Genomic DNA, 12,566 nt, shown 5'->3' on the forward strand with positions numbered 1-12,566 from the left:
CAATAAAGTCAGGCTATTTCTGTATTCGTGTATTTCCCAGAGTAGTAAACCAAATGATTACACAAAACAAACTAATACTGCTTAAGGAATACAACTATATGAAGAAAAACATGTTAACTATCTTGTCTATTTATATATAAAACACTATGGAATAGAAGCAGCACATGCTGATCATGCAGATAACCTAAAACCAGACTGGAAAAATGTCATTTAACTTATCTGTTCAGCAGTATCTCAGAACTCAGTTGCAGAAGAGAAGACATTCATAGCAGTTTTCCCAACCACTTAAAATTTGCAAATCCTGACATACAGAGGTCCTACCTCCTCTAAAAAGGCAGGAATCTTAAAAAGAACTGTAGGAGACATGCACTGGCTGAACATGCATTACTTAATCTTTTTCTATGCACGCCTGGAGTTTCCAGATATTTGGTTGAAAACTACAGATGTATGAATGCATGTGAGTATTCAAAGAATAACTTGTCTTCCTCTTCCTGCAGAGTCCCCCCTCACTCACTACTTCACCTAATGACTCTATTACACAAATTTATGTCGAGGACAAAGCTTATAGCATTTCCCATCTTATTGTAATTTTTCAATTCAATAAGAAACTAGCTCATTTAAGATTAGTGACAAATGCAAAGGAAGTTAAACTGCCTGAATATGCTGCTTATTTCCAGCCAATCTATTATAAAGATAATTTGGTAGCGGTCTTGATTACTGTGGTCCAAGGGAACAACTGAACTACTGGGTCAAACTATTCAAGTTCAGCCTTATTCAGTTGTTGGTTGATTCAGTCTTAAAAGAAAGATAACTTTTAAGATACTTTGCTTCTCTTCTATTGCTCCTTAAGTCCAAAACAGACTATCTTGCACTGAAGATACCGCTGCCAAGAAAGATGTCCATTCCTTGACACTATAAAAAACATGCTCGCTCATTTTTTCACTGAAGAGGGGAAGAAATCAGTAGAAGTCCCACTATAAATCCCTGTCCTACCATATGCTCACTTAATTTTCCCCCCATCAAAATACATTCACTTGAATCCACCTGGTCTTCTTGAAAACCTTTCCAAAAGTCTAATTTATCTAATTTCAAGTGTCTTCCCCCATCCCTACACTCAGACAAGCAAAATCAAAGAAATACATATAAACATATAAGTCTGTATTTAGGTCCAATCTAGCAAGCAGAAAGCAGGATCAAAATCTTTCTTCTGCACAGATACCATGCTAAAGATTGTCTTAATTAGAAAAATCTGTAAGTGGTTTACCTTGTCATCCCCAGGACAACGGTACAAGTTCTGGAAAGTGCTGATGATGTTATTGCTGAACCTTGGAGCAAATACATCCTTTTCTTGTCCAAACTGATGCCGGGACTGTCTCACAATGGAGTCAATGACATACAGACCAGGTACTTTGTATTCTGGTTTGCACTACAAAGAACAATAATTTAAAAAACACATATGTGAAAAATAACAAAAAACACTGATGGCAGAATAAGTATGATCAGTCCCTCTTTAATTTTTAAACAGGGCAAAGTACTAAAAAATGTTCTCTATTTAATAAATTCTCCTGAAAGATTAAACTCACCCAAAACCAGACAGCCTTAATATTCAAGTTATCACATCTATATGTATTCTGCAAATACGTAAATGGTTTAAAATCTATTTCCTACCACTAAAAAAAATATCATTTTAGAATCTAGCTATTAAAAATTAGCCCATGAACCACAGACTTTTTAAATGCATAAATCTATTTTAAGAAAACAGAATAAAGCATGGCCAAATTCTTAATAGTACATCGACATCAGCTGTAAGTACAATTCAAAATATTTTAGTTCTTCTTATGATCAAAGTCAATATTGAAGTTAACATTCATTTATTTTACATTTAATTAGTGCTTGGCATATCTTCCCCTTGCAGAAAAAAAAAGCATATTTATGTGGACATCTGTTTGTTTGAGAATATTCAGTGATACTGGTCTGGAAAACTTGTATAATTTATGAACAGCATGGTATTTATAAAGCATGTCTGCTAATTATACTAATTACTTAGTTAATTTTACTTAACAAGTAAAGCTAAAACTTTTATTTTAATTGCAAAGTACGTGCACCATAACTACCGCTAATAGTTTTCAGACAGAATAAAGAGTGGCACAAAGACATAATGAAGTCATTACCAGAATGGTGACTATAACTATATAGTTATACTATGACATAGATTTACTTCATGAATATTGGTTGTAGACACCACACAAGGTACTAGGGAAACATGGGAAAGTACACCCATTCCCTCTCTGGTCCACATAGTCTATAAACATATTATGCAACACACTAAACCCATAATCTCTAATACAGTGACAAACTGTTCAGACTATTAATTTTATTATAGCCTATGTACAAACTTCCTTTTCTGGAAAGTGCTGATATGCTAACATTTGCAACCTTGATAAAGCATTTATTTAGGATCTAAACACAGGTCAGTGTAAGCATGGCATTCCTTATTTTTAAGGTTGTGTGCAGCATCCTTTTAACAATAAATGTGCATTATGAAATTACAAAATTAAAATCTAATAGGATATAGTAAATTGTCTTCAGTAATAACCTCAAAGTACCTAAATAATTAATTCATTAACTGTTCTGAGACAGTTAAAAACACCAGGCTGAAGTTGAACCCTGCTGACACTGTCCAACCACTGCCAAAAGCCACTGCACCATACACTGGGCACCAAGAAATGAAAGGTAGTGAGGAAGACAGGTTACTGACACAGAGAAATCCAGACTGCATGGTAAAATGGACAACAGAAGAAAAATTGCATCCAATATTGCAACATTAACAGACTAACTTCTCTAGCTTGTGTGTCAAAATAAAAAGGCAATTTGATCATAATTTACTCCTATTTACAGAAGGAGAAGAAATTCAGTACCAAAATGACCAATTGGGTAATCAGGTACAATGCAGACAAGGAAGGAAAACTCACAAATTGGAATCCATGCTTTTCCAACTGGAGGTAACATGCAGTTTTACCCAAGAATAATTAACTATTGCAAGGAAACAAAATGCAATAAAATTCTTTGTTATTCAGAATCCTTAAATTAATCCTGCATCTTCTCGAAAAGTAATTCCAGTCTAATCATATAATTATTTTTTTGTTTTAAATTACTAGCAGGAACCACAAACTGAAATGCTACATCTCCTGCTACACAAAAGATAAGGCTGAATGGTCATCTTCCCTTCAGCCTTAAAAACTATGGGAAAACCTGGCAAAACAGCAACAGCAACTGTCACTCACTAAAACACTGTCAATTCTTTTGCAGTTTTCTGTTGACATGGGCCACCCTGACAGTCTTTTGTAACATTAAATGAATACATACAGAAAAAGTCTTAAGACTTTATCTACAATCATTGAGAACAAAGTATGTCACACATACAAAATGAGGACAAAGTATTGTCTTTCTGTATCATGGGTCAGCTACTGATTACAAGAAGAAATTGAATGTGACTAAAACCTATGTGATAAAAATACTAATAAATGTGTATCTAAACCCTATCAATCTTCAATACTCTGTAATCCAAAATGAAGACATTTTTCTCGGTGTTAACACAAAACACCCATGACTGCCATACCTTTTGAATGAATTTCTCAACACTCTGTACAACGTGCTTGTAGAACTGAAAAATAAAACAGTATTTCAGAGGAGAAAAACTCAAGATCCACACATTTGTTCAAGTCATACAATACTGACAGTAGAAACAGAAACACAGCAATCCAACACCTACAGCTGAGTATGCTGTCTTCCTTAGAATACTGAACAGCATACAAAGAAAACTAATCTCACTTTTTCTTGCATTCTGAAGGTTTTTTACACCGCATTTTTTAATAACATGCACTTCTTTAGTGAGAACCAAGAGAATAACATAACTGTTCCTTCAAAAACATGGTTATTTCATTGTACGTGACTGAAGATGTTAACCTAAAGTTATTAAGTACAGCATGTACTTCCCTGTATTTATTTTCCAAGTGTTCATTTTAATAACCTAAAAGCATGAGTACAGGAAGATAGGAAGACCTTTTAGCATCCACTGAATACTTTTATTTTTTTAAGCTGACCTGGCCAGGTTTTTTTATGGGTTTTGGTTAGGGTTTGGTGGTGGTGGTTAGTCAGGTTTTGCAAATTTTTAGGTGTGTTTTTTGTTATGTTGTGTTGTTTTGGTTTTTTTGGGGGGGGGCTGTTTGTTTGGGGTTTTTTGTTTGCTTGTTTTTGGGAGAGGGGTTATATTTGTTTTGTTGGTATTTTTTTTTTAATCTCACATATCACAATGGCTCTGTATCACCCCAGTAACTACCTTACACAAATATTGTAACTCAAATTGTAAGAGAGGAAGCAGAATTTCCAAGTTAAATAGATGATAAAACATTTTGGTAACATGTAGTTGTTTAATTTATAGAACCATTCACATCATTTATTACTTCTTTATATTCAGTGCAAGTTTTCACATTTTCGTTATACTGCAATACACAAACTTTAATTTATGTAGGCTCCTCTTATTTAAGAATGCCAGTGACTTTCACTCTTCTGTCATCATACTGTCATGGTTTAAGCCCAGCCAGTAACTCAGCACCATGCAGCTGCTCACTCATTCTCCCCCTTTTTCTCTCCTCCCTGCTCCCAGAGGGACGGGGAGGAGAATTGAAAGAATGTAAATCCTATGGGTTGAGATAAGAACAGTCCCATAAGTATAATACAGAATCACTATTACTACTAATAATAATAAGGGAAATAACAAGGGGAGATGTGCTGGGTTCCACAGTAGTAGTCATTTTCTCCTTAGTAGCTGGTGTAGTGCTGAGTTTTTGACTCTCAGCCTGGGAACAACCCTGATAACACCGATGTTTTTAGCTGTTGCTCAGTAATGTTTATTCTGACCAAGGACTTTTGCAAGTCTCATGCTCTGCCAGGGAGAAGGGAAAGCCGGGAGGGACAGACAGGACACCTGACCCAAACTAAGCAAAATTCCATGCCACAGTACGTCATGCCCATATATAAACTGCAGTCAGTTACCCGGAAGGGATAGATCACTGCTCGGATCTGGCTGGGTATCGGTCAGCAGGTGGTGAGCAGTTGTATTCTCTTCCCTTGTTATTTCCCTTATCATTATTATTGGTGGTAGCAGCAGTGATTTGTGTTATATCTTAGCTACTGGACTGTTCTTATCTCAACCGGCAGAAGTTACATTCTTTTGATTCTCCTCCCCATCCCTCTGGGAGCACACAGAAGAAGAAGGGGGTGTGGGGGATGTGTGTGGAAGTGAGCAGGCAGCTGTGTGATTCTGAGTTACCAGCTGGCATTAACCATGACAGGGCAGAATTTAAAACTAAAAGTGGGAAAAAAAAAACCAAACAATAAACACAAGTGATGTACAATACAATTGCTCACCACCTGCTGACCAATACCTAGCCTGACCCAAGTTGTGATCTGGGCCTTCCAGGTAACTCCCCCAGTTTATATACTGGGCATGATGTGCTGTGGTATGGAATACCCCTTTGGCTAGTCTGGGTTAAGTGTCCTGTATCTATTCCCTCCCAGCTTCTTGTGCCTCTCCTCACTGGCAGAGCATGAAACTGAAAAGTCATCGGGGTAAGCATTATTTATCAGCAATTAAAAATATTGGTGTGTTACAGCACTATTCTCAGACTAAAGCTGAAACACAGCACTGCACCAGCTACTAAGAAGGAGAAAAATAACTGTTACAGCTGAACCCAGGACATACTGCTCTCTCCCCAGACTACAAGAAACAGCAGTTTTAATTATCTAAAAACACATCTGCATTCTCAGCAGGCGAATGTACATAGGAAGAACATAACCTCATGACTTTTTTGCTTTTATCCTGTCCTCTTTTTTACCTCCCTAGCTTTGACTTTAAGTGCTTAACACTAACAGCATACTTCTTTTCTTCATTATTTTTTAGTGCTGTTTCTGCTGCTCCACTGCTGTTTGGCAATTAGGTTTATTTTGTGGCAAGAAAAAATCTTAAGAATAATTTCTATTCAGGCAACATAAAAAATAAAACCTATGAACAACCCTCCCTGAAAACAGATGTTACAAATTTACAAAAATAAAATAAAATTTAAAACAACTGTATTGATCCAAAGGCACACATCTTAGATTTTGGGGGTGGACAGAAAGGGGCAGACTGTAGTTCTGTATTTATTCATCTGTTCTCAGGCAAAGTGTTTCCTTTTTAAACTGATGGAAAAAAAAACCCAAACAACTGTCTTTCAGATTTGACTGAAGAATCAAGCTGGTATAATTCTTTCTCACATATGACAACCAGCAAATGAAAGTGACACAACAGCCTTATGCTGCACTCCTGAAAATCCCACCACTATCACATTGCATCATAACTTGAAAGTTATATACACAACCAGGGAGGTGGAAAGTTCTGAAGCAAGTTCTTTAAGCTGTTCAGCTATTTAAACATGGATGAGAAATAAACATGGATGAGAAATGGAAGCCAAAAGAACTTAGACAATTTCTTACCTTTATAGCCTTGATTGCTGCCTTGGTGATTTGTGTCATTTTAGCTTTAGAAATGGGTGGCTTATAATCATTCAGTGAGTACAACTGAAAAAAAAACATAAACAAAACCCAGTTATCAGATACACATTCTGCAGTTGCAAGCAGTATAAAAATACACTATTTTTCCAGAAGAAAGTGTCACTTTTAATTTTCATAGGATTTTAAGCATATATTACACCAGAAAAGGCATCCCTAATTAAGAGAAAATTAAAAAAAAAACCCAATAAAAACTAAGATCCAACATTCTTAAAATGTAAGAAGTTTTTCTTTGCAGTGGTCACTATATACCTAGTTTTATTAACACTAAATACAGCAGACACCTGCAGGTAAAGTTACAAAGGAAATAACATTTAATATGCAAATACAGTAGCTCTCATTTTTTGTTTCTAGGGCAACTAATATACTTGACTACCTTTATGGAAGCATAACAGAAGCTTAACCAAATACTATATTCATCACTGTATGCCTGCTGAATCAAATCCTTTTGTTTTCCATTAAACAAAAACATGTAGCCCAGTGAGAATGAGCATGCAGCAATTCCGCCACTTAAAACCATAGAAATTGAAAAAGTACAGGTTTAATTCATTCACTGTATTAAGAGTATTACAAATGCTTAAGCAAAAATCCAGCTGGGTTCTCCATTTTAAACACAGCTTTGTAACTTCATTAACACCTAACCACCAGACCAGCCATAGTACAGAGGTAGAAGAGTTTAGCAAGAATTTTCTCCCCGTATGCAGTAATAACTCCATTCTTTTTACTAGTACATACATCTCCTAGCAGAAGCAATCCAGGATGACAGATATTCATCACAAATTTGCTACCTAGTGAGAACTGTGTATGAACTAACTTCATAACTATGACTGATAGGTGGTAATTGGAAACAACTCCTCCCTTCACACTGAGTCAGGACTCCACATCATCCAAGGCTATTTACTTAGTGTGAAAACTCCTCATTATTCACAATATACAGCTTTGAACAATACACTGTTCTTTTCTCCTTCAATCCTAGGTCTTAACAGACATGGGTCTGTCTAGCATTTGCTGCTTCCAAACATAAAAGAAGACTAGATACAAAATGTGAAACCTGTTTTAAGGATATTCCTGATTTAATTTGCAGTTTATTTCAGTGTACAACACATATTTAGAACCATGTTTGCTCAAAATAAGAATCCTGACAATGGGAATGAACATCCATAGACCATTTTTTATTTCCTTCCTAAAGGCAGAAGAATTGAAGGCTTTCCATAAAATGGTCACTGAAGCAGAAATACAGCCAAAAAAAAGTCTGCTTTTCTATTACACACCCTCAGCAATGCAGTATGTTGAAGTAGATTAATATCCACACAGATATTAACAATAACTTTATTTATTGAGATTTATTCAACCTCAGAAAACATAATTCATATTTGTTTACATTTGACAAAGTAAAATATAACAGTAAACAGGATTAGACAATAGAAAGGATAAAACAATCTTAAATGTAGGTCATGATACCCATGTTTGTAATAATGTATCACTCTGAAGCTACCAAGTAGATACTCTTCCGTCATATTTTAGTTTCCAAGATACAAACAATTCTCCCTGCAATTATGAGATGCTTTTTTCGTCTATCTTTTCCTGTTAAAAATAGTTTAAACTAAAACTTCATATAGCTATCAAAAGAAAAAATGAAAAAAATGGTTTGTCCAAGCCTAAGTATCTGTCTTCTCAGTTTGAAAGGATTTCCATTAAAACAGTGAAATTATAACAAGTTCACAGCTAGACATCCACTTTTAAAACAGCTGTTACTACTTCTCACTAATGCTAATTGCTGTTGCAAAATATTCTACATTACTTCTTACACAACAAAAAGCAATATGCCTCTAGAACTCAAATGTTTAAGTACTCTTCAACACCACAGGGGAAAGGGAGAAAAGAGACAGAAAATCAAGAGTCTATCAGTTTCTTCTCTGTTTCATACTCATAGCTCAGTGCTCAACTTCCAGATCCACACAGGTGATTTACAAAATCATGGGTCACTCATCCTGGCTACTGGCTTCGCTGAATGATGTGCAACTACAGCCATCTACTTCTGAGGCCACTGCCGTGCCAAAAACATTTTGGTTACATTCAGACAGTGCCTTACCAGAGTCAGTTTGTGTATTCCTGGTCAGCACTCTCAAAACCCAAAACATTAGTAAAAGCAATTCACAGAGCAAATATGAAATTAGCATAAATTCAAAAAGCCACTTTGCCAATCCAAAAACAGTCTCAGAAGAGAGAGGTACAGTAGCTCCTTCACCTGTGACATACATAACTACAAGAAGGCAAAACCGCTGACTCACAAAGATATACCAGGACCACACCTGACCAGTTCATCAGCTTTGAAGTGATCAGGACAAAAAGGGGACAGGGCAGTTCAAAGCATTAAAGAAGCTACAACACAGTGCAGAGAAACACGGAAGAGTTGGACATGAGTGATTCTGAAGCATGAGTTGTGTGCAGTCAGGTATTTCAGGACCACACATCCAGATTATGCCAAAACACAACAGGATAACATGGGTTGTTGCCAGCATCCCATTACTTTACTCCAGGTAACAGAAAGGAAAGTTTATCATTAAAGACTGATAATGCAAGCCAGAAAAATTAAAAATTAACCAAAAGAAATAGCAAAACAAAGAACATACTTCTGTAGACATATGCTTTTTAGACAATGCATAGAATGTTCTAGGTTTTAACAGCCATTTAAAAGAAAACACAAATCCTAAATTTAACCCCTGGAAGACACAAAAACGAGGGGGGGGTGAGTGGGAGGGGGGTGGTAGGGGGAGTTCTGTTTATAGAAGTTTTTCATTTCCCAAAAATACATTTTGTTTTGAGAAGTACATTCACTTGGAAAACTGGTGATTTAGGTCTGTCAGTGCATGGCAGAAGACCAAAGAAGCAGCATTTGTACAAGGGCAAAGTGAGGACATGGTGCAAAATACCTACTTGCAATTTTACAACATTTAATTCAACACTTGCTTTTGGGAAAAAAAAATTTAAAAAAAAAATCAAGTTTCTCTATCAAATTAAATAATGTGGCATTTCTTAAAATATCTTAACTCAATCTTTTGGTATTAAACAGAATTTAATTACATAAAATACAGGCATCCCCAGCATAGTTTGATCCAAGTTAAAGAGGGACAAGAAACCCCCTCACTTTTCTGAATGCAGATACTCTAATGCGCACAAATATATTTCTTAATACCTACTGACAGCACACATGTTCTTAGCTCTATCTTCAGCAAATTTATACATTTATAAACAGTTATCCAACCACAGTTACAAACCAAATAGTTGAGTTTGGAAGGGGCCTTTAAAAACCATTTAGTTCCACCCCACCTGCCACAGGAAGGGACACCTTCCACTATACCAGCTTTCTTACCATCCCATCCAACCTGGCCTTGAACACTTCAGGAACAGGGCAGCTTCAGCTTCCCTGGCCAATCTGTGTCACTGCCCCACCACCCTTACAGTAAAGAACTTCTTGTATCTAATCTAAATCTATCTTCTTTTAGTTTAAAACCATTATCCCTTGTCCTATAAAGCCTTGGTAGAAAGCCTCTCCATCTGCCTTCTTCTAAGCACACTTAAAGCATTGGAATGCCTCAGTAAAGTCTCCCTGAATCTTCCTTTTCTCCAGGCTGAACAGTCCCAACTCTCTCCACCTCTCTTCATAGGAGAGGTACTCCAGCCCTCCAATCATTGTCATGGCTCTCCTCTGGATCCACCCTAACAAGTCCATGTCTTTCTTATGTTGAGGATGCCAGAACTTGATGCAGTACTCCAGGTACTGTCTTGCAGGAGACAGTAGAAAGGAAGAATAGCCTCCCTCAATCTGCTGAGCACATTCCTTTTTATGCAGCCCAGGATACAGTTAGCTTTCTGGGCGGCAAGCTCACACTGCTGAGTCGTGTCTGTTGTTTAATCTAGCAACAACCCAAATTGATCTCCACAGGGCTCTTCTCAATCCCTTCATCACCCACTCTCTACAGACACTGGTGACTGTGCTGATTTGGGTTCAGGATCCAGCACTTTGCCTTGTTGAACTTCATTAAGTTCATGTGGGCCCTCTCCTCAAGTCTGTCGCAGCCCATCTGGATGGCATCCCTCAAGCGTATCAACTGAATCACTCAGCTTGGTGTCATCTGCAGACTCATTGAGGGCACTCTCAATCTCACTGTGTATGCTGTTAATTAAGATATTAAATACTACTGGTCCCAGTATGGATCCCTGAGGGACACCACTTGTTACTGATCTTCGTTTGGACATTCAGCCATTAACTGCAACTCTCTGGAGGCTGCCATCCAGCCAACTTCTTAGCCATACACTAGTCCATCCATCAAACCCATCTGTTCTCCTGCTAGGCTGGCTAGAGAAGCAAGATTTTGATGCCTCTCTAGTAATGAAAACTTTGTTTTCTAATCTAGCATAGATGATGAAAGACAGTGGGCTCTTAAAGAACTCTTTAAACCTAGTTAAAGCAAAATAACTGCAATTTATTCAGGATTGTAAAATACTAAAAAAAATGAGTTTAAAATAGATATTTTTGGTTTTAATATTTGTGCTTACATTCTGGCTCATTTTTTCCTGTGTGGCCTTTTGTACAAATGCTTAGCCAAAACAGTTTGCTATAATTATTTCCTCATCATGCTTTTTTATGAGGCATTCATGCTCACTGGCAGAAGATAACTGCTTGCTCTCATGTAACAGAAGCCTTGAAAGAAGCGAACAAAAAATGTCAACATCACTAAATAGTAAAGTCAGGAAAACTATGTGAAATAAAGCAATCAAGTTCCATAAACAAACAGGGAAATGCATACAAATCAGCCCTTTTCAGAAGGGAGAAGAACAGCAGATCTATTAGAGTGTTCCTCCAGGCAATCAATGCACAGGAGAAAAAGCCTTACAGAAAAAGTGTCCTCCACTTCTGTTTTTATATCTACACACTGAGGAAAAACTGTGGAAACTTCCCATACTAGAATCCTCCTCAAGCATTTATAAGAAGGTAAAGAACAAGCTCACAATGTGAAAAATAATGAAGTACTAGTATGGAACTCAAGAATGAAAGACCTAGTCATTGTGATGCATTAATTCTCACATAAAACAGCCTCAGTCTTGTAGCTCTGAGACAGTAAAAGCAACATAAATTTCTGACAAGGGTTCAAGGGGAGAATTAGGAAACAACAGATGAGTTCAATTCTTGTACCAGAAAAATGTATATAAATTACTCAAAAGAAAAGAATTAGCTTGCACACAGATAATTCCATCCAGCTGTTAGAAAAGCCACATCTCAATCCATTGTCCTTCTCTGAAAGACCCAATAGGCATGAATTTCTTTCAAAGCATCAACTCAGTAAACCAGAAAAACCTCAGTAGTAAATGCCGCAAATGGACTTTCAGAACCACAAGATTATTTAAACTAACCTACAGGGTGTTTAATCTCTCCATACTTCTGGACTTTCTGCCCTCCCCTCTAATTTCCAATGCTGGCATGAAATCATCAGGGATAATGAAAATTACGGAGAAGCTTTTAAGTGAATAAAGTTGGCTAGGACTCTTCAGCCTGTAAATATGATTACTAAAGGGATGGCAAGACATCAGTACAATCTGAGTAGTGGAGATCAGCTGGGAAGGAGGGACTGGAGGAGTGCACCAAAGCAGATGAGCAGGCAGTGAATGCCACACAGGTGAATATGGCTCCAGACTGCCTGACATGATTTTCCTCAGCCTGGGAGGGCAGCTCTGGCATGTCTTGGAGCAACCTGACTCACTCCTGAACTGTTATCACCATCTTGCCAAGTCTGTGCCCAGATGTCATAATGAAACACACCCACAATTTTAAATAAATGTACAAAATACAGTTAGCTATCTGTGTCCTAGTATAAAATGCAGTGCTCAGTTTAAAAGAACTCACTCAAATGAAGCTTGAGCCTTACCACAGAATCACAGAATCCCAAGGGTTGGAA

The 12,566-nt window shown here is 37.1% G+C and overlaps 1 protein-coding gene across 5 annotated transcripts in view; it reads right to left on the reverse strand.

The window, feature by feature from the left end:
- SCAF8 (SR-related CTD associated factor 8) overlaps positions 1–12,566 on the reverse strand; it is a 95,186-nt gene that overhangs the window by 63,317 nt on the left and 19,303 nt on the right. For all 5 annotated transcript variants that reach the window (XR_004080711.2, XM_031049765.2, XM_031049763.2 and 2 more), the window contains exons 2-4: positions 6,535–6,618; positions 3,620–3,664; positions 1,265–1,426 (exon numbers count right to left, since the gene is read on the reverse strand). Coding sequence is in view for 4 of the 5 variants with exons in the window: in XM_031049765.2 (XP_030905625.1) it covers positions 1,265–1,426; positions 3,620–3,664; positions 6,535–6,618 (291 nt within the window). In the remaining variant the exon portion in view is untranslated. The remainder of the gene's footprint in view (positions 1–1,264; positions 1,427–3,619; positions 3,665–6,534; positions 6,619–12,566) is intronic.

This window comes from Melopsittacus undulatus, chromosome 3 (assembly GCF_012275295.1).
Source record: "Melopsittacus undulatus isolate bMelUnd1 chromosome 3, bMelUnd1.mat.Z, whole genome shotgun sequence".
Lineage (NCBI taxonomy): Eukaryota > Metazoa > Chordata > Aves > Psittaciformes > Psittaculidae > Melopsittacus > Melopsittacus undulatus.